The 27,063-nt window shown below is 41.0% G+C and overlaps 1 protein-coding gene across 4 annotated transcripts in view; it reads right to left on the reverse strand.

Moving 5' to 3' along the window:
• Positions 1-23,793: 23,793 nt before the first annotated feature.
• The window catches only part of JPH1 (junctophilin 1), an 83,704-nt gene continuing 80,434 nt past the window's right edge, over positions 23,794-27,063 (reverse strand). Inside the window, exons 5-6 of one of the 4 annotated variants that reach the window (XM_065627354.1) lie at positions 26,349-26,444; positions 23,794-24,470 (exon numbers count right to left, since the gene is read on the reverse strand). In XM_065627354.1, coding sequence (XP_065483426.1) covers positions 26,364-26,444 — 81 coding nt within the window. In that variant the 3' untranslated portion in view covers positions 23,794-24,470; positions 26,349-26,363. Of the gene's footprint in view, positions 26,243-26,348; positions 26,445-27,063 lie in introns of all 4 variants that reach the window. The other 3 variants (XM_065627353.1, XM_065627352.1, XM_065627350.1) reach the window with 3 other exon arrangements.

Here is a 27,063-nt window from a genome sequence, read left to right on the forward strand (position 1 = left end):
CAGAATATTCTAAAAAAGGCAGGACAAATTCAGTCCTGCAAGGTGCAAAACATGCACGTGGGGAAAAGGAAGTTCAGCTACATCCATGTGTCAAACTTGCATGACCTACTAGAAACAAAGATGTTTGGGAAGCTGCTGTGACCTGGCAAAGTGTCAACTTAGGGCTCAGTGGTGATGCAAAGGGTACATGGATTATCAGGAATCGTGGAAGCACTATTGAGGGGCAGGCTTGTTTTCATTAGTATTAGTATTATTATTATAAAGTTGCAAAACTCTGTTTTGTAACACTGGGGGTGCAAATAAAGTGCAGGACATTTGTGTACTCTGAAGTTCAGGAGCTCTGAAACGAGAAGACCGAAGTAAAGCATTATTGTCTTTGTCTTTTGAAATGTTACTAGAAATCTGACTTTGTTAGCATATTGACTGTGAAATCTCCAGATTAAATACTAATTTATTTCAATGTTTTGGGAAATTGTAATACAGGAAAAAAGTCTCTTTTTGGAATAAAGAGGCAGGGGCTTTTGGTATTTGAAATGAATAATGATTTTCCTCAAGAAAGACTGAAGTTCTCTGTTAAAAAAAGAAAAGAAAAAAAGACAAAAAGAAAAAAAAGGGTATTTTAGACATTTGAGCCTAGTTGGGAAACCACTTCATGTTTTGCTGTTCTTACTGACATCTGTGGGAGTTCTACTTCAGCTTTAAAAACAATAAACCAGTGGGATTGAGAAACGAGTACAGTATTTACATTTTAGTTATTGGTAGGAAGTTATGAGACATGAATATAACGCATTGAGAAGTGAAAACTGAACTCAGGATGTAGCCCTCATTGTTTATGTCAGAGTTGCACTGGTCTGACAGCAAAATATGAACTGAGACATTGTTTCCACATTTTTTAAAGAAACATATTAAGTGTTCTTTTCAGCTGATTAAATTGGTTTCCTTTCAGACATACAGCCTGCGAGCTAAAAGTCTGTATTTACATTATGGATTTGCCATCCCTAGACATTCAAAATGCATGAATCAGAACATTAAAATCACAACATTTCCTGGATTTTCTTGAGCTTGAAAATGCCACGTTTTCTGTCTTTTCTTTGTAACCAGAAGAGACAAACAACATTTTTTTTAATGCAATTGAGTTGCTTCAGGAGTTGAAGTCCCACTTTGTAGCATTTAGTCCTAGCAGACATGAATGAAATAGCCGTGAATATGAAATATCCCAAGACTTGCAATAGGAACATGAGAGCTGACAGTTGGATGATTGACAGGTAGTATAAAGAGAAGGTTGGGGTGCAAAGCCTTACTCTCAGGGCTGTGCCTGCGAGATTGATGTGGGGTTTGATGGCTGGACTTCTCCAGTCATCTCCAGGCAAGATGCAAGCTACCAAGATCCCAAAGACACAGTGCTGATTGCTCCATTGGAGGCCGTGAGCTCAGCATGCTGTGTAGCCATTCTTCTATAAGCTTCTCCTCCTAAAAATTCGTATTTAACTCCAGAAAATCGTGCCTACAATATTCATCAAGGATGAGGATTTGTATCCTAAATGTTGCGTTTTTCTCAGCCTCTGTTGGTTTACATTTCACTGTGGATGGAGACTTCCAGAGAGATTAACTGCATTTGAGCACAAATTTATGGGAGACACACATCCAACCCATTCTGAGAAAGGTGGTTTGGCTCCTTAAAATAAGTTGCCTGTTCTCTCTCTTCTCCTTTGTGTCTATGGAAGGACCACTGACACCTCGCTTGGCCACTATTGTGATGCTGTGGACAACTGACCAGACCTGCAGAGGGGAGGAACTGCTTTCTCTCATATTTTTTTTTTTACTTTTTCCTGAGTCAAAACTAAAGCTGGTCCTGTTCTTCTCTAGTTTTTGAGATTCAAAGATGAACACATTATGCCATCACCAGGAGATTCTGCCTCTTGGAATTAGCTTGAGAAAAAGCTTCCATTTCTGTTGAATTGTTTTTGTTAGTTTCCAGAAAGCCAGTGGCGTAAAAAGCTTTTGTAGAGAGCTGGCAATGTGCACCTAGAAATCTGTCTAACATCGATTTACTTTGCCAAATGATATTCAGTCTCTACTCTTTTTTGACTGGTGGGTGTTATTTTTGGGTTATTTCAAGAGAGTTATGAAAATCTCATTGTATGATACTGGCAGACCCCATATATCAGCACACTATCACCCCCAGAGCATTGAAGTGAGCTGTGTGTCTGATCACAGCGACAGGAAGCAGGAGCGTGCTTACGTGCTGTCCCACTCAGATGTTGATTCGGTTCAGCAACGCAGCTTTCAAAGTGGCCGTGGAAAGGGCTGTACTAAAATGGGTTGCTTAATGGTTGCGTGCTCACTCACGCACTCGGGGTGCATCGGCTTTTCTCTAGGATGCCTGCCTAGGAGGTGTGATTTTCGTAGAGGTTGCTATTCTAGACCTAGAGGTAAATTTCTATTTCAAAACACAGCATTTGCGAAGGAGACTAAAAATATATAGCTTTGAGGATCTGCTTTATTTTGAGGATGCACTGTATCTTACTAAAAAATACCCTACTACCAAAGACAGGCCTAGAAAAGGTTCAGTATAAATACTGAACACAAGTCTGCGTAAGAGGCTAGTTTGCGGATGCCAGTTGGGAACGCCAACATTGAATTCATTTCTTTGGTGCTGTTTTGAGCATGAAAGCACCATTCCGGCAATACTGAGATTTTGATTCCTCTTGGTTTTGTGATCAACTGCTTGTGCCCCAAGGTGCGCTGCTGAACGAGGACTACACGTTTTCACCTGCGTCAGTTGTAAAGAGAGTAACAACGTGCTGCCTGTAATTTGTGTGTACAGAAAATCTTTACCCTGGGCAAGCATTGTTGCCTAGTTATGAGACTGATATATTCAGACTTCTGCCTTTATTAGTCTATCCCTTACACCTATCACTTAAATACACCCACTTGTAGAAAGAAATGCATCAACAGATTGAAAGCTCACAGCATCCTACGTAACAGTCTCTGTCAGAAAGTGATGAATATCATACGAAGTCAAAACCGCTGCGACAATATCACTCATGTTGCGTACAGAAAAAATTCGGCTCACATGTTTACCTTCCATTTTGGGAGCCGCGTCATGAGATCTATATTGATGACAACTGTCAGACTTCAGTTAGGAGTGACAGAGACTTCATATCTTCAGCATCTGTTCCCCTTTCTTCCTAGGCAGTATTTTCATTTAAAGTAAGACATGAAGATCTGAAGTATTGTATTGTATTGTAATGCTGTTTGCATAATATAGAATAACTTGAGGAATATAGAAAGAAAATATTAAGAAGTCGAACTCCTCAGGGGAAAGTAAATTTCTCAAAGCACAGGCCATAATGAATCTGGATCAACATTTTGTCAAATTTCTCTATCAGGGTCTCTGTCGCAAAGTACGGAAGAGATAATTCATGTGACCTTTCAACAGGAACCTCCTTTTCACTGCACCATGCAGCCTGCTGGAAAGCAGTGTCCTAAGACAGGCCTTTTTTTACCCATCTTTAGCACAGGCCTGCTTATGAGAACTTATCTAAACTGTCTTTTATCTTGGACTAGTCATGGATTTTCTGAAACTGACTCTGCTTGAGTGTTCACTCCAGTGAATCTGAAGTAATGTAATCTGAAATGTGTGAACATTCACGCATTCAGACATTACAATATTTTTTTTTTTTTCCACATAGGACTTTCTGAGCAGGATGTCTGATGAGGTGGGGGAATTTTTGTCCCTGGTGAGGTTTGGGATCAGGCTGAGCAGACTCCCCAACAGCAGCATAGGAGCTGCTGGTACAGTGTTGCCACAGCTGCGAGAAAAGGGCATGAATCCCTTGAGCTCACCCGTTGAGATCCTTTGCAAACGAGGTTTCTGCGAGGCAGCCTGACCGCATGGCTTTGATTATCTTGCAGAAAGTAGGTTTCTGCTGAACCTATCCTGGATTTCTAGTAGAAATCTCCATGTTTGTACATGGGAGCTGAGTGTAAAGGCACCAGTGCTGGCTGGAAGTCTAATTGTGTTCCATCCTAGACTGATTCGCAGGAGAGCTGAAACTACAAATCTAATAATTCTTTGTGACAATATTATCTGCTATGGATGAACCATATTATCAAGAAGAGTTTACCTAGGGCCTGGTGGTTTCTGTAGATAGAATTAAAATTTGCTAATTTATTCATATAGCAGTACTTTTATTTACTGCAGACCAATATATATGACCTCTTAAATAATTAATTTATACAGAGATGGTATTTTTGGAGCTGACACTGAAGAATCTCCTAAATTATGTTCAGATTGATTAGCTTACTGTAGCTTAGGAGGACATCTAATAGACATTAACTTAAATGTAAGTATATGTTTGATTAAATGGTTACTGTCAAAATTATAAGATTTTTTTACATTACTCCGGTCTTAGGATGTAGATTACTGTCAACACAGTCAATCACAAGGAAAGATTTGGTAAGTCTTGAAGGGACTGAAAAATTATGTAGCTGTTGCAGAGTGACTCTTTGCAATTTTTGCTTTCATGGCATAACTTGCTAAATATTATTTTTAAAATGGGCTGATCTCCATTCCCTCTTCTGCTAGCAGTGTGAGCTGAGTTATGTGTTTCTTTCCTGCTGAATGCATATGTGACATGGTTTATGCATATCTCATTTTAAATTATGCTGATATATTGGAAACACATAACACAGAGACACCAGAAAATAGCCCGTACTTCAAACATTTCTGTAGTCATTCACAGGACTACTCAAACCTATTCAGATATATTTAAAAATCCAGAATGTAGAATATATAATTTGGTCTTTGAATGATAAATTTGGCCCTTTTTTTGCATGATAAACTTAGTCGAAGTAATTACAGTATCTTTATGGGCTTGAAAGCTTTTATTGTTAATTTGCAGAAAGGCTTTTTCAGATCTCTTAGGATTCTCTTTTCACAGCTAGATGGAGACCTGCTATGAAAAGAAGAGACCAGGTCCAATTGCATCAACCTGATCAGCTGATGATCCAGCTTCTCATCTCACTAATGGGGATGCAACTTCTCTGAAGTCCTTAATAGCCTTGAGATGAAAAATTTGCTTAACAGAGCTTCCCCTGGTTTGTTTGTTTTCCTGAACAGTGTTATGCTACGCCAGACCCTCAGGATGGCTTGAAGTTAACAAGCAGTATCAATAATGATAATTGTAATAGTCATTTAAATTCACTAATTATTCCCAGCACTAGATAAATATTTTGCTGAATACATGTGAACCAGAATATAAACAGACAGCGCTGATTTTTTTTTCTTCCTACTGTAGCTGTGTTGACGCTAATGTAACTCCAAGTAATGATGACTCTGAACAAGCAGAAACAACGCTCAGAACATACAACTCTGGTATAGATATCCTGTCATCCCCTAGGGCCTCGGCGGAAGACACTTTGCATGTTCCCACCATGCCTGCACCAGAACTGAATTCAGTCCAGACAGTTCCTCAAGTGAGACCAGAGTCTGTTTCTGCGGTGGATGCTCACTGCCCAGCACCCTCATGGGTGCACCAGGGAAGCTATGAACAGGGAAGCTGCCAGGGGCATGTGTCTGGTCCCCTGTTGGAGCTCCTACAGGGTGTTCTGGTTATGCTAAGTACGTTTTTTTTCAGACAGATAAATCTTAAGGCAAATATCTCCTACCGACTCCACTATTCCTAGGATGGGAAGCTGCTCTTCCAGGTCCCGCAATGGGACTGTTGAGTGCAGAGATTTCAGGACACCAAAGAATTCAGATGCTAATTGCAATCTGTAATCTTTCCGGTAGAAGAGCTTCTTGGGTTTGGAAACAATGGTGTCCATTTGCGTAGCTCACTAGCTTTATGCTCTCCTCTTGCTCTCTCATGGCTCCATCTGTTTCCCCAATTTCCTGCTCGCATGGTCCTCTGGGCTGAGCATTAGACTTTCCCCAGCCATCCCCACTGCAAGAGCTCCTTCAGATGTGTTTGCTCTCGCTTGGCTTTGCCTTCCAGTAGTGCAGGTTTTGGAGCTGTTTCCTGCCAGTTTCCCATTCTTCTTGCTCTTGAGGGGTTTCTAAAAGTAGGCTGGACTGACAAAATTTGCTAACAAAAACATTAATCCTTTATTTCTCAACAGGAAAGGAATAAAGTAAAATTACACCGGAAAGAAAAAATTGCTTCTCCACATAGACTCTAAAAGATGACAACAAAGAAGTAAATGTTATTTACTTGTAAGCTTTACAAGAGAAGAATATGTTGTACAAAATGAACTTACTAAATCAGTCCCATCTAGTCCCATCCCAGAAAACTTGCCTCTACTACTGCTCTGCATATCTGGTTCCTTAGCAGGGCCTCCATTAGTGCTAAATTTGTCAGTATAGTCTCCTCATTGTCATATATATAGAAAAAGCCTAGCAGTTTGTGCCTGAAAATCTGTGTTGTGTGTGTACTTTGCCAGCTTAGCAACAAGCTGGGTTTTGTTGCTGTTATTTGTTTATTATTTTAAAATTTTGGTGCTAGCAGTGAACATGGAACTTGTCGTATTTCACAGGGAACTGCACTGTTTTATATTGCTATGCATTTTCTGTGCAATCATTTGCTGGTATATGCGTTCATCTTGTGTACATAAAATGTAAATGACTACACTGCAGAAACATCAAAGAGAGATAAAGTACATGAATTTCTGTCTTTCAGTATTCATAGTTCTCATTTTAAAATTTATTTTAGGGCACAAAGGGAGAAATTTACTGTTGTTCAGGTTGTTAGTAACAGCTGGTGTTACTTTATTTTAGTTGTCCGATCATTATTAATACAACAGATAGTCATTATATTCCCATTTTATATGCTTTAACTGGAATTTCATTGTAATTTAGCACAACTGACATGTTCATTTGAGCCAAAGTACTGTTAATACCTGAGTTGAAATAATTCGCTTTATGCCTGAGCTCTGGGATATTATTTGCACTGGTTGCTTTAAAGTTGCCCACTCCTGAACTAAATATCCAAAAATGTTGAAGAACTTCAAAGGATCATAATGCTCAAGTCATCGAACAAGTATTAGCAGTCTCTCCTCCCTAAAAAGAAAATCATTACATAACTAATTAATTTACGATAGTAAATAATCCGCTGACATTTACAATAAGCATCCCTATTGGAGTTTGAAATAAATATTAAGTTGCACGTAAAACTATAAATAGTAAGAGTTTCGATACCAGACACTTTCAAAATACTATGGAAAGTAGTAGAGTGCTGGTTATGTGGAATGAATTTGTAGGTCTCAGCAACATGAGCATGAGAAGAGCTCAGCTATCTGTGAGAGCGACCATCGGGCAAACCTGCCCAGCACCCTCTGCGGTGCCAGTGGGGACATTGGCCGCATATCCTACGTATCACTAAAGTGAAGTGTCTGAAGTTTGGTTTTAATAGCTTTATCTTGAAATGAAAGCTTTATCCTGAAATGCCTGTACACCAATGCGCGCAGCATGGGGAATAAGCAGGAGGAGTTAGAAACCTGCGTTCGGTCAGGAGATTATGATCTGGTGGCATTAACAGAGACATGGTGGGACAGCTCACATGACTGGAATGTGGTCATGGATGGCTATGCCCTTTTCAGGAAAGACAGGCCGGCCAAGCGTGGTGGTGGAGTTGCTCTTTACGTGAGAGAGCAACTACAATGTATAGAGTACTGTCCAGGTGCGGTTGAGGAGCAAGTTGAGAGTCTGTGGGTGAGAATTAAGGGGCAGGCTGGCAGGGGTGACACTGTTGTGGGAGTCTATTACAGGCCACCAGATCAGGGTGAGGAAGTTGATGAGGCCTTCTATGGGCAGCTGAGCGTGGCCTCACAGTCACAGGCTCTGGTTGTTATGGGGGATTTTAACTACCCTGATGTTTGCTGGAAGGACTACTCAGCCAGCCAGCCCCAGTCTAGGAGGTTCCTCCAGTGCATTGACGATAACTTTCTGATGCAAATGGTGGAGGAGCCAACTAGGAGAGGTGCGCTGCTGGATCTCGTTCTCGCTAACAAGGAGGGTCTGGTTGAAGCAGTAAAGGTGGGGGGCTGCCTTGGTTGCAGTGACCATGAGATGGTGGAGTTCAGAATTTCATGTGACGGGAGCAGAATACCGAGCAGAATTGCAACCCTGGACTTCAGCAGGGCCGACTTTGGCCTTTTCAAACAATTGCTGGAGGAAATCCCATGGGCAAGGCTGCTTGAAGGTAAAGGGGCCCAAGATAGTTGTTTAACATTCAGGGACTGCTTCTACCAAGCTCAAGATCAGTGCATCCCGACGCGCAGGAAGTCAAGGAGGGGAGCCAGGAGACCTGCGTGGTTAAACAGGGAACTGCTGGGCAAACTCAAGTGGAAGAGGAGGGTTTACAAATCATGGAAGGAGGGGCTGGCCACTTGGGAAGAATATAAGGCTGTTGTCAGAGGATGTAGGGAGGCAACTAGGAAAGCTAAGGCCTCCTTAGAGTTAAACCTGGCGAGAGGGGTCAAGGACAACAGGAAGAGCTTCTTCAAATACATGGCAGATAAAACTAACACCAGAGGCAATGTAGGCCCACTGATGAATGGGGTGGGTGCCCTGGTGACAGAAGATACAGAGAAGGCAGAATTACTGAATGCCTTCTTTGTCTCTGTCTACTCTGCCGGAGGCTGTCCTGAGGAGCCCCGTACCCCTGAGGCCCCAGAGGAAGGCAGGGCAATGGAGGAGTCTGCCTCAGTTGATGAGGACTGGGTTAGGGACCAGTTAAGCAATCTGGACATCCATAAATCCATGGGTCCAGATGGGATGCACCCGCAGGTGCTGAGGGAGCTGGCTGAAGTCATTGCTGGACCGCTCTCCATCATCTTTGCCAAGTCTTGGGAAACAGGAGAGGTGCCTGAGGACTGGAGGAAAGCAAATGTCACTCCGGTCTTCAAAAAGGGCAAGAAGGAGGACCCGGGCAACTACAGACCGGTCAGCCTCACCTCCATCCCTGGGAAAGTGATGGAAAACCTTACCCTTGGTGCCATCTTAAGACATATCAAGGATGAGAGGGTCATCAGGGACAGTCAACATGGCTTCACCAAGGGGAAGTCGTGTTTGACCAACCTCATAGCCTTTTATGAAGACGTAACAAGGTGGATTGACGATGGCAGAGCAGTGGATGTGGTCTACCTTGACTTCAGCAAAGCATTTGACACCGTCTCCCACAGCATCCTCACGGCAAAACTGAGGAAGTGTGGACTGGACGATCGGGTAGTGAGGTGGACGGCAAACTGGCTGAAGGAGAGAAGCCAGAGAGTTGTGATCAATGGGGCAGAGTCTGGTTGGAGGCCTGTATCTAGTGGAGTGCCTCAAGGGTCAGTTCTGGGACCAATACTATTCAATATATTCATCAATGACTTGGATAAGGGAATTGAGTGTACTATCAGCAAGTTTGCTGATGACACCAAGCTGGGAGGAGTGGCTGACACGCCAGAGGGCTGTGCTGCCATCCAGCGAGATCTGGATAGGCTAGAGAGTTGGGCGGGGAAAAATTTAATGAAATATAACAAGGGAAAATGTAGAGTCTTGCATCTGGGCAGGAACAACCCCAGGTTCCAGTACAGGTTGGGGAATGACCTGTTAGAGAGCAGTGTAGGGGAAAGGGACCTGGGGGTCCTGGTGGACAGCAGGATGACCATGAGCCAGCACTGTGCTCTTGTGGCCAAGAAGGCCAATGGCATCCTGGGGTGTATTAGAAGGGGAGCGGTTAGTAGGTCGAGAGAGGTTCTCCTTCCCCTCTACTCTGCCCTGGTGAGACCTCATCTGGAATATTGTGTCCAGTTCTGGGCCCCTCAGTTCCAGAAGGACAGGGAACTGCTGGAGAGAGTCCAGCGCAGGGCCACAAAGATGATGAAGGGAGTGGAGCATCTCCCTTATGAGGAAAGGCTGAGGGAGCTGGGTCTCTTTAGCTTGGAGAAGAGGAGACTGAGGGGTGACCTCATCAATGTTTCTAAATATATAAAGGGTGGGTGTCACGAGGATGGAGCCAGGCTCTTCTCGGTGACAACCAACAGTAAGACAAGGGGTAATGGGTTCAAGCTGGAACACAAGAGGTTCCACTTAAATTTGAGAAGAAACTTCTTCTCAGTGAGGGTGACAGAACACTGGAACAGGCTGCCCAGGGAGGTTGTGGAGTCTTCTTCTCTGGAGACATTCAAAACTCGCCTGGACGCCTTCCTGTGTAACCTCACCTAGGTGTTCCTGCCCTGGCAGGGGGATTGGACTAGATGATCTTTCGAGGTCCCTTCCAATCCCTAACATTCTGTGATTCTGTGATTCTGTGATTCTGTGATCTTGTCTCACCTGGGGGAAGTTTCAGCATGAAGTCTCCATTTAAAGGCTGAAGCACAGTGTGTGTGGGATGGAGCCTCCCCCCACTGCCCAGTATAGTGTGGACAACTTGTAGGATGGAGACAGAGATGAGTAGCTGGAGTAGTGTGGGACCTTCTAGGCGGGGGTGTTGTGCAATTTTGGTTGTTTTTACACCTGCTGATCTTATCTGGCCTGTGAGGTTACTGACCAAAGCTGCCCACCGTGTTCCCTTCCCCCAGTGAAGGTTATGAACCCCTTTGTTTGGCTGTTTTCACTGCACCGATGGCCTTGCTCTGTCAGTGTGCCCTGGGTGCTAATTCCTTTTCTTTTAAATGGTCAAGTTAATACATCTTTGTAGATGCAATATGTATATGTACATATACACAATATATTCACTATATATAAATACATGCATACATTACTTGGCCACTAGCTAAGTTAGCAGAGATTGTTTCAGTGGTCGTAGGCAAGGGCAGGATACTCCCTGCAGCTTTCTGGGCAGGAGGGAAGGAGCACGGCCCCAGGGCAGGAACGGCAGCCCAGGAGCTGCTGGAAGCAGCAGCTGCTTTGCTCAGCTGCAGAGGAGGTGGCAGGACTCACAAAGTGATCTAAAGTGCCAAGAAACAGACTTGCAAGCAGAGCGTGTTCTTGACCACGGGTGGATGCAAACTCCAGTGTTTTGGGGTGCTGTAGTAGTACTGTGCCTTAACCATGAATTCCTGCAGGCCCTGAGTAGGTCTGACCAGCCCATGTCGATGTGCCTCCTGACTTGTGTGGCTCACACTTCCAAAGCACCGGCATGTGGGTCCCAACTGTCTGGAGCCCTGAGGACGAGCACGAAAGGACGAACACCATTTCCTGCATCTCACAAGAAACTCCCCTGGTTGGTCTTTCACATCATCCAAATGCATAATGACACTACGTGTTGTCTCGCTCTCCAGCTGCCACCATAAACTTATTTTTGTTTCTGACAGAAGATGAGAACTAGGCATATCCAAGGCTTGACTTGAATAAACGAGTTCCTGAGCAGCACATGGACCTGGCCGAAGGTTTGCAACAGGGGATCCACCTTGGCCTGATCTCAACACGTCATCCTTTCCCTCACAAAAAAATGGGCAATTTTGTAAGCTACCTCGCATGTATTATTTTCTTACAGTTGTTAATTATTCATATGTTAGTGCTGCATGTGTACAGATGTAAAGATAGGTGAGAGAGAGCATTTTTTTTCCCTACAGACTTTTGATGACCATTCCCTGCGATGCCTATTCTTGCAAGGCCAGCTGAAAGACCAACACCAAGACATGTAGTTGGACTCTGGTTCCGCAGAGGTTTGAAGCATCGTGAATTCAGAATCATTTAATTGACCCAGAATGGTTTAATTAACCCAGAACACTGCCAATTCACAGCTAAAAAGGGGAAAGTCAGGAGTCAGATGATGCAGTTGACTCAACGTGATGTAACCAGAAGAGGCTTCCAGGGCACAAGGAGCTAAGCAGGCTGTAGAGTGAGCAGCATGTTTCTGCTGAGAAATGAAAGCCAGGTCACAGTGTGGCATTAGAATAAGTTTGATCCCTGGGAGATGTAACACAAACTGCAAAGGAGGATGCTCTATCACAACAGGAAAGGCACAGAGAATAATCTTGAACATAGTGGTGCTTAATACAACCTGGTCAGCAGTGATAGCACTAGGTGAAAAAGGATACTGTAGGAGCAAGGGAGTTGAAGATGGATGAAAAGACTTGGAAGCATGGAAGAACGTCTGAATATCAAACTGTAAGAAATAAGACAATTTGGCATAACAAGATGAAGGGTGAAACAGAAGTGTAACACAGCTATTCAAAAGACTGAAGAGAGTGAGTTATTCCTCTAATTTACCCTTTCACTTAATATAAGAGCAAGCGCACAGTTCTGAAGTCCAAGATACTGGCAGTTTTAAGCAAAATTAGCAGTTTTCAGAGCATCTGAATTCATACAACAGTTTATAAATTAGACCCAGGTCCACCAACGGATTCAAGCCCGATTGATAGGCATATCTGCAGGTATATTCTGGTTTGATACTTGGGTTTGCTATCCTATTCTCCTTGATCAGTTGCTGCTCTTGAGCACTTTTGTCCATTCGTAGTGGTCATGCAGGTGCAAAGGGGTTGTGGCCATTGCAAGACAGTGATTTGAGGATTGAGATCTATTGACTTTATGTTCTGCTCACGAACCAGGAAAATCTCTGACACTTGATATAAATTATTTGAGATGTTAGGCAACTCCACTCCTTTGGGTAGGTGTGGGAAGCCAGTGGTTAGCTTTGGACAGCAGAATACCTGGAGTGCTCACTACATTATGGACCATGGGGAGAGAGGACCGGCTCTCGTGGACAGAATTAGCCTGAGCTCACTGGCCCGCAGAAAGATGGGTGGGAGACATATGGGACTTGCGGTCACCCAAACTCCTGCTGCAGTAAAGCTGTGATTAAGAGAATATTCATGGGGTTACTGAGGAGACCCACACTCTCCTGCCACTGAACATACATAACTGATTACAAGAATTAGGAAGAAACTTTTGCTTTCTTGCTTTGGGGTTTTGTTTGATATCTCTGAAACGGGTCCCCATGATAACCTTTCCTGCTTGCCTTTGTAGCTGTTTCATTTAAGGTTTAAATGGTAAGCCCATTTTGTTGTATTGCTCTTTCTTTAAATAGTGTGTTGTGAGGGGCTAAGCTTTGAATTAAACTGTTACATGGAGTCCTGCTGGACAGAACTATTTCTGTAAGTACTTTGTTAAAATGCAGGATGATGAAGGATCCCAGGCAGAAGCAGCAGCCACCGTAAGTGTTAGAAAATTGGGATACTGTTTTGAAGTTTCATATTTGACTACAGTGACACTGGCATAGATCCTGTTACTATGAAAAGGTGTAGAAACTGTAAAAGTGCCTACTCAAATATTGAAATCTCATCAGTATCACGTATGTTAAAATGACACAAACATGTAAGGGCTCATGTCCCTCTTCCTTCCGTGAAATACAGGTCCTTTTGCAAATACTATCCCAAATTTGTTAACAGAAAGGCTTCAGTTTCTACTTCAAGGATGAGCATGCTAATGTTTACCACAGCATCTGCCCAGAGTTGCAGATTCTGTAAAGCCCAACTTGAATTCTGAGGATTTATTAAGGATTTCCTTTCCAAAGGTAGCGAAATAGCAGAATTTGAGAGATTTTCTTTAATTTCATTGTTTAATCTCGATTGAGATCTAGTCTTCAAGCAAACAAGCTGAAAATTCCTGTATATGTCCCTTCCTCCCCAAAAGAGAACGTTCCTGCATTTGGATGAATGTTTATTCATTCATTGCAGTAACACTATGATTAAGCAGATGTTAATTACATCCTCAATGCAATCGAATGAATGTAATAAATGATCATCTATATTTTTATTAGATGCCAAGTAATTATGTACACCCTCACCATACCCTGATTTTGTTTACATGGTATAAAAGCTTAAATTTCTTATTCTTTTTGAGGTGAAACCTGTCCATTTGTCAGTGGGAGAAGGAAAGTCACCTAATGTTTTGGTCTACACAAACTTCTTAAATGGATGGGTATTCATTTGGAAGTCATATGTTCCTGACAAGAATAGTCTCTGTGAAGTCAAGGAGAAACAACGTCTAGCATCTCAGTGTCCTTAAACAAGCTGCACATTTCAGTAAATATCAGAGATTTATTGGTGAGCCAGAGGGAGATGAAGGAAAGGCTAAGGTTAAGACTGTCATTTGTAACTTTCAAATCATTGATGAGCAGGATTAAAATTTAGCCCTTTGAAGTCTCCCAGGCTGAATGGTGTAAATGTTTACTATCCACCCCTTCTGTTGCTTTTCTGTGGAGCTGTGCCAGTGCAGCACATTTTGCACCCATGTCCTAAGTGAAGTTTGTCTCTCAGCAGTTAAAAGGAAAATTAGTGAAGAGTGGAAGCTCTTGCATATTCAGTAGTAAAATGTTACATTTTGCATTGCTGATTCACCTTTATTTTAAAGACCAAAAGACCAAATCGTGTGAATCTCTGAAGAACATGGAAAAATTCAGGACACTCAGGTGAGACAGGTAGACTTTAACACATCAGGAGGAAATGAGTAGCTCTTGTTTCTGGTGTGGCTTTTCTACTTGCGCCATTCATCCGAAGTCACTAGTCAACATTCTTTCAAAATCAAGTAATTTTTTCTTGCAGAAAGCCAATCAGCTTGTAAGAGCTCTTATCCAGCTATGGAGTAATTTTTTTGCCTGCAATTGCATTTTCTACGGTTTATAAAGGGTATTAGTTAATCACCATTGCTGTGCCGCAGAATGAGAATATTAGTTTTCTATCTTATGTGACTTGAGTAATGCCACAAAGGTAGGTAAGAACAGGCTCTGACGTGGATGTGCCATGAACAGCACCTGTGGCTCCCAGGAATAAAACCTCTTTGTCAGGAAAGACCCAGTGTCTTCTCTAAAACATGTGGATTGCGAAGAATTTAAAGGTCATTCTGGAGCAACGTGTGCCAGACTGCTGTATTAGATCTGATCTTATGCTTTATTTCAATTATTTCTGCTGTGGTGAGTATTAAGGATAGAAATATTGGAGTGACATTTTAAAAAACAAAAGGGTGGGGAAGGAGAGAGGAGCTTGTGGCATTCCTCATTACAGCAGGTCTCTACACACCAGTGGCAGCTCAGGTCTGCAAAATTCATTCATCTGTTTCATAAATTCTGGAAATAACAGAGTTGTCTCAAACAGGTTCAAGGTTTCCTGTTGCGAAAAATTACTAATGTGTTTTGTCTGCTACGCTCTGGGCAGACACAGAAATGTGGGAGGATGCAACCATACAGCCATTATGGACAACAGAATGCCACTTTTCACATTTTCTTACTTAGCTTTTCTCAGCTCTTCCCAGTGTCTCCACAGCACGTACTCCAGATGCATTTCAGGTCTCCACTGTGGTCATTATTTGGGATAATACCTCATAAGTAATCCTACTCTAGTTAAATATATTAATAAAATTGATATACTGTAAATACATCTGTGACTATCCCCTTTGGAATATTTGATGTGCTCTGAAACAGGCTTGTGCTGATTCCCCTGATGCAACGAGAAGGTCTGGAAGAATAGGAAATAATAACACAGCCTGCAAACTCACGACATGCCAGCTATTTCGTGCCAAATGTTGTTCTCAAGCACCTGGCAAGCACAATTCATTCATTTTCCAAATGTCAGTGGCCAGCCAGCTCCTCAGGACATTCCCTCCCGACACAGGGACACTCGATAGGCGCAATCGGGCAGCTTTTGGCCGCCAGCCTTGTTCCCAAGCCACGTGCACAGACTGTAAGGACGGAAGCGCCTCTTGTTTCTGTTTTTGTCTTGCGAGTGGCAACTTTTTCTGTTATTCTTCCTGTTTATTTTACTCCACCATCAGTATCTCATGGCATTTCAGCGGGGCTTTGACAGATGAATATTTGAAATACTGAAAATACTCCATAGGTGCCCAGACGCAACAACTGGTTTCTGCTGCAACATGCAGAATATTCACGGCACGCTGTAAGCACCTAGCTGTCCGGGCCCCGAGCAGCTGTGAGAGCTGGGCACGTGTGCAGATCTGCTGTACGTGCCATTATTCATCGCTGCCCTCTCCAGGATACAGTGCTCCAGGCCCAGTGTTGGTGGGGCGAGCATCGGTGTCAGGAGGCATCCACCCACCAGTGACTGAGCCCAGGGAGCTGCTCCACCATCTCCTGCTTTCCAGCTAGACAGCACATCGCAAGTCCTCTACGCTAAAGCCTGTACCAACAGTCGGCTGGCAGCTGTAATGTCACAGAATCACAGAATGTTTGGGGTTGGAAGGGATGTCTGGAGATCGTCTAGTCCAACCCACCTGCTAAAGCAGGTTCACCTACAGCAGGTTGCACAGGAATGTGTCCAGGTGGGTTTCAATGCCTCCAGAGAAGGAGAATCCACAACCTCTCTGGGCAGCCTGTTCCAGTGCTCTGGCACCGTCAAAGTAAAGTAGTTTCTCCTCATAGTCAGATGGAACCTTCTATGTTTCAGTCTGTGCCCGTTGCCACTTATCCTGTCATTGGGCACCACTGAAAATGGTCTGATCCCATCCTCTCGACACCCCCCCTTAAGATATTTATAAGCATAAATAATGTCTCCTCTCCTCTCCTCATGTGAAGAATGTGAGATGGGTGAACACGGGGTTTTGAAATGTTAGACGGTTAGCTAGTAGTCATAAGGTGAATTGAAAATATTTTTCCTTTTTTTTTTCTTCATAAGACAGCGTCTTGCATATCTCAACACTTAGAAGTCCGTATCTCTGGCACATGAAGCCATCCTTGCAATTTAGACAACTATTAAAAACACTCTGACGTGTAAAAACAAAAAAAAGTTTGTAAAAGTGGTGAGAAGCATTAATGATAGACTTTACAGGGGCTGTATGCTCTATGCATCTGGTGTTTTTACCTATCTGGCAGCAATGGGCTATACAAGTGCTCAGTCTCCTGGGTAAAGGATGAAGCTCACATGTCCACGCTGACTCTCTGAATTGTCTTTGGTGCCTTCAGGCTGCTTGACTGAGAGAAATGGCCAGTTACCAGCAGGGAGTAGTAAAATGGCTGTTTCTTTCTGTCTGCAAAGAAAGGACACTGGACAACGGGGGGGGTGTGTGTGTAAAAAAACCCAAACAAACAAACCCCAACACCCTCTCCACTGCTTTCCACGAAGGAGTGGTGCTTGGATGAAGCCCTAAATCCTCAAAGGTGTGCAGGTGCCCACATAGGGGACCTGGTATAAACTGATTAGCGCTCAGGTAAATCAGAAGAGATTGAGCAAAGTCTGGTTTCTTGGAAGGAGTCCTTAGCTAAAAGTTGTCCTCGATCCTGCATTTGCTCACCTCCAGGGAAAAGCTCATCTTTCCTCTCAGCGTGGTCAGGCGGGAGCCAGGCTGGAAGGTGCATGCTCAAGAGGGAATGCTGCTGATGCTTTGGAGAAGTGACGTTTGTTTGGAAGGAGGGCTGTATTTATGGTCATGCCTTTTACTAGACACATTTCGTGGCCAATCCCTCTGTTCATGTTCACATTTGCACCAGCATGTAGTATGGAGTATTGCTCGGGATGCAGTTACAGACCCATGCAATAGACAACAGCTTTGTCAAGGATGAGGGGATGGATGATGACCAGCAGGTACGGCCACTGGTGCCAATGGAACATTCTGGTTTACTCCCTGGCTGAGTCATCTCTCCCTGAGGAAGTTGCATGAAAACAACGCTTAACAAGGGTGAGAAAGACTGTAGAGATAAAAGAGAGTGAAGAATCTGCTAGCAATATTTCTGTAGCAAGCAGATGACTGAATGTATTTCCAAATGTTACGTAATTTCTTGCGTGACTCACACCACAACAGTCTATAGAGCATATGCAGCATTTGGTACAGCAGTGAATCTGTGTAAATACCAACAACATTTCTGTAGTCTTAGGAGATGCTCACAGAGAAGTAAACCTGCAAATGTGCATTAATGTTCTTTCCAACGGGGAGCTTGTATGATTATACGGTGGTTTAATTTTTTTCTTGTTTTATCACATCTTTATTATTATAATAGCAGGAAGACACCATTGTATAAGGTATTTTTCTTAGAGCAGTTTTACACAGAGTCAATAAAATGTACTGCTACCATGTCAGCATTATTGACTTCTTTCAGTGGAACTCAAGCCAGCCTGCTGTAACAGCAAGCTGTTGTTTTTTGCAGGCTTTGGACACAGATGTTTTCCTGACCATTTAATGAAAGGAAGCCTCCCGATAACCTGAATTATTCCCACAATTTAAAGATTTTATGAAATATCTACAGCTGAGAAAATGAAGGAAATGGACACTTGTGCTGTTGTTGAAGACCTGACGTTTCCTTGGTGTTGCTTCTTGTTGGGCTCGTAAGCCATCTTTGCTGTGCTTCAGTGCGGTGTCCTTGCAGGACTGCCTGAAGCTTCCCAGCCCACTATCTTCCTTGTGTTCCTTACTGCACCACACGCCTTCTTCAGTTCAGCATTTGTGGGTTTTGGCCAGTCATCCCGTCTGCTCATGTGTGCCTTCAGGCAAAATCCTCATGTTCTTCTTGACTCTCTACTGCTCACCTTTTCTTCCTACCACCTCTCTTGTCCGAAGATCCTCCTACCTTACTTTTGCAGCACACTCTCCTTTAAGTTTCTTTTCCCTTTGTGTAATCTAAGTGTTCTGGTAAAGAAGGGTTCATTCCCCAGTCCCCAGCTCCTTCCCCTCACCCCTCTGCCTAATGCCCAGATTCCATAATAATTAGCATAGAATCACAGAAAATAGACCGTAAGGGACACTCTGCAATCTTTCAATCTGTAATCTTCTCCAGAGTGCAACTATGAAATCCTATTGTTTCCGTAGTAATCTAATTCATACATTATTCTAACAATTATAAAATTTTTCTTCATGCCTAACTTGGATCTCAATTTTCATGCAATTTAAGTCCATCTGGTTCTGTCATAATCCCGGCGGGCACGGAAAGCAGCTTTCTAGAGCAGCTGTTTGTGCACGGAGGACAGTTACTTCTCAGGCTTCTACCCTCTTAATATTTCTATTTAACAGACTCCAGCTTCTTCTGTGTCCGGTATAGTCCATTTTCTTTGTATTTTTTCTGTCCATAAACAGTATTTTTCTATTTAACACATTTAGTCGCCCCACGGCTTCTCCTCTCCCCTCACTTTCTTCCCTTTCATCTTACCTTCAACATGTCTATACCTCCTTGTTCCTAAATATTCGTTTCCCATCCTTCTGACAAAGCCTGTTCTGCTGTACATCATGGGTGCATGTGGAGGCTTGTTACAATCTATGCCAGGAATGTGTTGCCTTGGTACGGCAGGAATGCATGGAAGCCATCCGCTGGGATGTAAATGCCTTTCAATTACCTTCTCTTTGCAGAATGTCTTTTTTAGTCCTAGCGCCTGTGAAATGCTGCTCCTGCTCTTCTGCCTTCGCCGTTTCCATGGTAGCCAATCCTATCCTTTCCCGTGACGTTCTCATCAGTGGCCTAAACAAGATCTAGAACTCTCATAATTAAAATGGAAGGCAGTTTACAATATTTTTGAAGACTGAGTGTTATTAAATGATAAAAGTACTTTGCAGCTAAAAATGGGTAAGTAATTAAGCACCATTATCTTAAATGATGATACTTTCAGAGGTATTCTGTGGAACATGTCCCGAATATAGTAAAATTGCAACGTTAAATACAGCTAATGACACTGTTCCAGAAGTACAGAATGTAATGTTTAATTAACCCAGTTACTGCAGCCTGATTTTAACTAACTTTTTTTCCCCTCCTTCCTTAAGAGCACTCCCAGTTCAAGCATTTCAGCTGTGTACCCTTGGAATCAGACCTGGATTCTGATGAAATCCCACAATTAGAGCCTGTAGCTCCAATGCCTGATCCAAAATCCAGATCGAAATCCTTTCAAGTTTTGGCATATTTGTAGGCCAGACTCAACATTTTCATAATCTGAAGTTCTCAGTGTAATAACTGATTTCCTCCCGCTTCCCCCCTTCTCATCCCCACAAATGTCTTTGAACAGTAATTGAGATATTCAGGAGTTAGAAAATTTTTAAACTTACATCATTAAGTATAGACTAAGAACTTCAAATATAGGCAGCCATTCTCAAAAATCCCCATCAAGATCTGCCCTTTGTGGTCTAATATCGTGTCTCTGCCAAGCTGCTATTCAGCGAACCACAATTTGGAAATTCAAGGAAGACGTCTCCTCTCCCAAATTCATGTATTGATCTCAAAAGACTTGAGGTATTGTCATGGATTGCTATACCAATTATTATTGTGAAAGCTAACACCCGGAATCCAACGCTTTGACTATATCCTGTATTTTCTCCCAATTTGGATAAATCAGCATAAAAAAAAGTAGAGTTCAAAACTTCTAGCTTAAAGCGTATAATTCACTTCTCTGTCATTTATTGCTCTTGCCTTAATTGACATTAAAGCCACTTATGAAAGTAAAACCTAGTTCTTGTCGAAATGTATGTGCCTCAATTTCCATAGAGCTGTTTGATTAATCAGTGTAAGACATGGAAGAAGACATAGGAAAGCTCAGGCATGTGAGCAAAACCAAATTCCCAACACAGGATGTATTTATTCCATCTAACAAGCCACATGTTAGTCTAGCAAGTCCAGAAATCATCATACCACACCACACACCATCACAACCCTCAACAGGACCCTTTGGCCTTTTGAGCTGAGAATCAGATTCAGCTGCACAGCCATTCTTTTTCACAGTCTTACCGTGGACATTTGTAGTGGAGCTCATAATCTGGTTGATACTAGATCTTTTCCTCAACGATGACAGCATTACATGGGTTTCCATGAATTACAAAGACCCATTAGAAATCTCTGTGTATAGAGTTTTTGGTCATTTTCTTTTCTCTTCATTTCCGATTTACTGCATTTAAATCAATGTCCTGATATTGCGGATGGTGAGTATTGGTTTGAAATTAGAATATAGTTGCATAAAGCAACAACAATATTAGGCGGAAAACTGGACGAAATGAAGATTGTGACATGACACATGCAATTCGCTGTAGGACAAACTGCAGGAGAGATGGTTTCCGCCACGTAGCGAGCGGAAAGCACTGCTTAAACAAGTGTGGCCAACAGATAAAGCGGGAGTTACCAGAGTAAGTGGCTGAAGTGTGGGGCCAAATGGCTGTGTGTGGTGAAAAGGAATTTGCCAGAGTTAGGGGGTGGGTGGGCAGTGAAGGATAAAAGATAATTTCAAAAATAGTGGAAGCACAGAAAAAAATACAACCCAAACCATTTCAAGGGGATAAGGAAAATCCTGTTCTTTTCCACCAGTGAAAAAATAATCAAAACCTTTCTCTTGGAGAAATGGCACGCAGGATACTGCTGGTTTGCACCTAAAAAGTCCTAGATAACCAGTCCCAAGTGATTGTGAACAACATCAGCTGAAACAAACACATATTGACATGATGGAGTTTAGATTATTGACTTTAAAAAAAGCTGTCTGTTCCTAGCAAGGAAAAAGGAAGAAACAAGAGAGATGTTAACAAATTGTGTTACCAGCTTCATTTTGGCTATTGTTTTTATGAGGACGATGGATTTGTTCAGCTTTTACAGTGACAGTCACAACATAAACTGTTTAGATAGATGAAGTTTTTACTTTTTCCTCCTAGTCTGAAAGCCATTGACATTATAGACAGTTTTTCTTAAATATGGTGTGTTATGGAAATTATATTTACCTCCTACAATGGTAGGAGGTGTAACGTCTCCTATTTTGCAGTTTCAGAGTCCAGCAGGAAAAAAAAATTGAGATGGATACTGTAGATGGCTCAGCTATGGCATGTTGCCATACACAGCTTCTTGGTCTGACTTAACATAATTTATATTTTTTCCTGTTTCTGTAAATATTAAATCAGAGAACGAGAAGACTACTTCATTTGAAAGGCTTACTTAATTTCCCTGCTCTTCATTGGCTTTGTTTACTGAACTACATTTCCATAGGAGAGAGCGGTATGTAGAACTGTCTCCCCTGACTAAAAGGTTCAAATGGGCTATGAGTAAAAACCATTTAGATATAATTCACAACTCTGTTTTATTAATAACATACAAGTTATTTAGTTACCAACTAAGAATGTTACTGTAGCTTGATATGTAGTGAATTTCTGCAGGCTTTTATCGTTGCATCCAGGTTATTATCAGAATCTTTTAATATTGTGTAACCGTATATTAATAGAGCTTTTAATAGACACGTAATGTGGCATTAAAAGTTATGTAAATAACTATTTCAAGAATTTAAATCAAATGCTCATAAAAAGACGTTCACTCCTTTTAAAGTCAGCACTCAGTTATATTAAGGATTTTTTTAACCCATGTCTATATCTGAAAGGCAGGTTGTAGTTGTATTTAATGAAATTTCTGCTTTCAAATCAAATCTCTCCTTTTGCAATGCAAACAGAAAAGATTCCACATTCTTTGCGTTCCTTACTGCTTTTCTGATGAGAAGGTAAAGTTAGGACTATATATATAAGCATCTATATATATAAGTAAGTAAAGGAACTACTAGATACACTAAAAAGCACTGATAACACATTTTTTTTTTTTCTTCAGCCTTTGGCACCTCAACATCATTCATTTGCTTTTTTCCTGTGTATACTCTATGTATTGTTTAATCAGATAAATGGAGTTGTCCAAGAAACCAGACCTCAAATTTAGAGATGGGAGCTCCCTGCCTACTGGCATCTGTGGGCAAACACACAACTGTGCCAGGAGAAATTATTTGCCCAGGAAAAAATTGTCTTGTGGGGTAAAATTTGCCATGCTAGAGCAAATCTAGAGCATTAAGTTCCATTGCATGTTGTATTTCTATGTATATGTTGATTTTTGAGAATTATGAACACTGATGGGCAAGGAAAGCTGTCTTGTTACTCAGCTGATTCTGACAACTTTTTTTTCCTTCTATTTCTGGGCAAATGCTTTGCTTGTTGCTGTTAAGATTTATATATGCCTTTTATCACATTCATAGAACTTAAGAAATATTTCATGTCATCTTTACTTTTATTATTGAACATGTTATACAACACGGATCACAAAATGTCAGAGAAGAGCTGTCTTACTGCACTTGACTTCAAAATTTTCTGGCATTATAGTTATTTCTGTTTATTTTTTTCTTGAGAATGTATTTTTTTCTACTTGAAGAGCCAAAAAAATTCTTTTGGGAGTGGGTTATTGCATAGAAAATGCAAATTCTCAAAGCTAAGCTTCATGCTGGTAGAACTATTTTAAAGAATAAGACAGCAACAATCACTTCCTAAAAAATCTTTGCATGAAATAGGAACTACTAAGAACACTTGCTCTCCTTTTCAATTAAACATTAGGATTTCAGTAGAGTTGGCCAGTAATCTGAACTGGGATCATGGAAAATAAAATTCTCAGCTGATTTACTAGTTCAGCACATGTGGTGGCTTGAAGACATTGTAATGGTGAATTTTCTCTGTGTAGGATATTGGCTCACAAACGCCCTGTTAATTTTGAATCTACGAAGACCGCGAGAAGGAGGGAAGTCTAAAAAATTGTCGATTCAATTTAAGAACTGTTAATGGACCAGACACTCCCTGATTAAAACAAGATTGATTAAATCATCCCTGTAGTGAGAGTATAATTTAAGATACTAAATTTAGAAAGATACAAAAATCCTATCTCAGACGATAAAAGAAGACACATAAGGATTTTTTTTTTTTACTTTAAATTGTTTCCCCAAATCGTTTTGTTGAAAACAGTAACACACAATGATTTCAAAGGGGACAGGACTTCACCCATTTTCCTGCTTTGCTCCTCATTGATTGAATTTGTTAGAAAAACTGTTTTCAGAGAGTGAACGAAGTAACCCGTAAACAGGAAAAACTAGTCTGAAACTCTCTTAATAACCAACTTATTTTTATTAGAGCAAATACAGTTGTGAAAACTGTACATTGTACATTTTGGCTCAAGAATTATAAATAGAGAAACTCAGAGATAAAGAGTTCATTCTTTGACAGCAAGAAACTTTAAATAGACAAAATGACATTATTAAGTACATTGGCAGGCTTCATTGTGCTGTCCAAAATGTAGTGTACAGTATAACAACCAATTATAAATAGCCTTTCATGTAAAATACAGCTGTGCACATTTTAGAAAAATACCAACAATTTGTTTGAGCTTTGTTTTAAAAAAAGCTTATAAATCATACATATTTATAAATGGTACTAACATGCTTACTTAAATTTATAAACATTTTCATAAGCTTTGTTACCCATTATTTCCAGAGCATAAAGTATTTTAAATAAACATTTAATAGGAATATGTCAGTTACAAAATTACCTCTCCATGTAAGGAGATGGGGTGATTTCACTGTTGGATGGAACATTTCGTCCATTATGTCAAGGCTTACACAGTAACTTTTAAAATTTTGCTCTTACTTAAAAATTACTTTCCTAAATTTAAAACACAATTCAATTTTTTTTTAAAAAATAAATATACAAGTTTTATTTTCATTTGCTCTCTTTCTGCTTTCTTCGTTATCCACACTGGTCAAAACACAGGATTCTCAACATACTTCTGTAAAAAACACCACGGTGTTACTGCCCTGCTTGGAGCTGCTTCACTGCACAACGTTCAGTCCATACCTACGTTACTTTAATATGCTGCATCAAAAGATAGCTAATGTACTTTGTAAGAATGTCGCCCATTAAACCATGCAAACACTTAGAAAGTTTACAAACAGGTTCAAAACCTAAATTGTATGAAAGACTTTCTAATAGAGATAAAATAAACCATAATACAAGCCCTTTGCTTTTTGCAGCTTTAAATTAAAATGTTTACTTTCCAAATGATCACACCACATATTTTCAGTAAAATAAGCATGCTTTTGATTACTATAGGGTACAATAATTACAGTATAATGGCACATAAAAAGAAACATGATCACGTCATTTCAACAAAGGGCTGTGAAACTACTTAAGACAAACTTTCAAAATGAAAAATTTTGAGGCTTTTTTAATGCTGAGGTAAAATTATAAATGGACTTTAAAGACACTGAAGGCATCAAATCGATAAACAATCACTTAACATTTCTAAATGCTCTACCTGAATGTATTCAACACAAATCTAGTATTTTAAAATTACGATAATTTATTATAAGCATTAGTTGAACTGTTATTGGCATTAATGTGCACTTGGCCAGGATTTTATTTTAACCGCTGGCAAAATACCTCAGTGTCGAAACATTATAATTCAAATCACCAATTACCACAGCACCAGAATTAGAAAAAAAAAAAAAAAAAAGAAAAAAAAAAAGGAGAAAACTCAACATGCAAACCCTGTATCTTATCTCCCTCGGCTTACTCTGATATTCTTCCTCCTGTTTCGAACGTGCTGATATCAACTTAAGATTCTCATTCTTTTATTATGAAAAATTTGCTTGCTATCGGCATAAGCATTTGAGCACTTTTAGGGAGATATCGACATCTTTAAATTTTGCAGTCATGGTATATTACTTACTAAACCTTAAATCGCAACAGCTCTTCAGGTTTAGGGAAATGAATTTAAGAATTGTATCTTTGGATTAGAAAAAGAGATTTCATTTTCTGCTTCTGCTGCTAGGCAGAACCAGTAACTTTCTCCAGGTTGGACTAGACAGTATGTTATGGCTATACATCAAACTTCATAAACAACGAATGAACAGAATCATGCACAGGCAAATGAAATTCGATCTCCTTGAACACTGCAGGAGATGTTAAAAGCAGCAGGTAATGGAATAAGACTGGTGACTGATGCTGCTAACTATTTCTTCTAATGAGATAGGAGTGAACGCTGGAATCACTTCCACAGCAACAGAATCCTCTGACCACATTCCTCTGGCAGTCGTTTTCCCATCTCCCCACTAAAAACATCAGACGGTAAAATAGTAAGGCAGCTGTTAGCTTCCATCAACAAAAAGTGCAGCTCCGTACATTTCCAGTTTAGTCACACTCTGCTGGAACAGATGGAGAAGCCAACGCACTTCACTGGCGGGGCTGCTTCAGCAGATTATTTTGTTTGTTTTCCAACATGGCTGCTCGCTTCAGCTTTCAGAAGACCCCAAAGCCACGAGCCATCGGCAGAGAAACTGATCTCGGCCCCTGGCTGAATTTTCCAAGTTTCATCTCTCTTGCGTCCCATCCCAATTCCAAGCCTCCTTCCCTGTGTCTGAGTCTGACAGGTGCCATTTAAAAGGCTGATGACACAACTGCAGAGAACTGTGGGCTAACACCACTAGTTGTCATGACTTCACTGAAGGGTCAAAACAGTTACATTATTAAATAACTATGTTGAATCACATTCAGGCATAGCTAAAATTAAAGTGAGGAACATTAAAAGTATGCAAAGAAATTAAAACTTTATCATTTGAGGTGGGGTGGATATGGTGATTTTATATGAAAACAAGACCTTTCTTACCTTTCCTAATTCCAATCAAGTTAGAAAATGGACAAAAAGAATGGCTAAACCAATATTCAACAGCATAACCAGGGCGATCATGACTGAGTTAGGGCCCTGAAAATAAAATAAAGATATCAGAATTAATGCAACCTTCCACATAGTGCACAGCAATGGACGCGACTTGACTTTATAATTTCTACCTATTTTGATCTTGCTGTGAAAGATTACCTAAATATTAAAGATACAGACTCTGCTGCTGAAACATGGCCACTACCTGTCGTACTCAGGTAGGCTAAATATCATCTGTGTGAAAATGAGCTGGATAAACACAGGAGAGAGTATATTATTACATTGTTCTTAATCACACTGAGATTAAACCATCTGACAAATACGACTGCCTAAATAAATGAAAACAAACCCATCAACGCAAACCCAATATCAGCTTATAATAAAGCAAAGCAAAGAATTTGAATGACTTCAGGAAAGCTAGAGTGCCCTACAGAAGGTTCCTCCTGTAACTCCAATCCATTTGAAAACAGACATGACAATGTGTTTTATGAAAAGAATACCTTTTTTTTTGATGAAAAGTTCCTTATCATTGCACTAACATACCTAGCCATGTTTCCATTATAGATTAAAAATCAACTTTATATCTGTAAAATTAAACTTGTTTTGATTTACTCTGACACTTATCTTAGAGACTCACGTACTGAAGAACCGAAAAGTCAAAAAA

This window comes from Caloenas nicobarica, chromosome 2 (genome assembly GCF_036013445.1).
Source record: "Caloenas nicobarica isolate bCalNic1 chromosome 2, bCalNic1.hap1, whole genome shotgun sequence".
Lineage (NCBI taxonomy): Eukaryota > Metazoa > Chordata > Aves > Columbiformes > Columbidae > Caloenas > Caloenas nicobarica.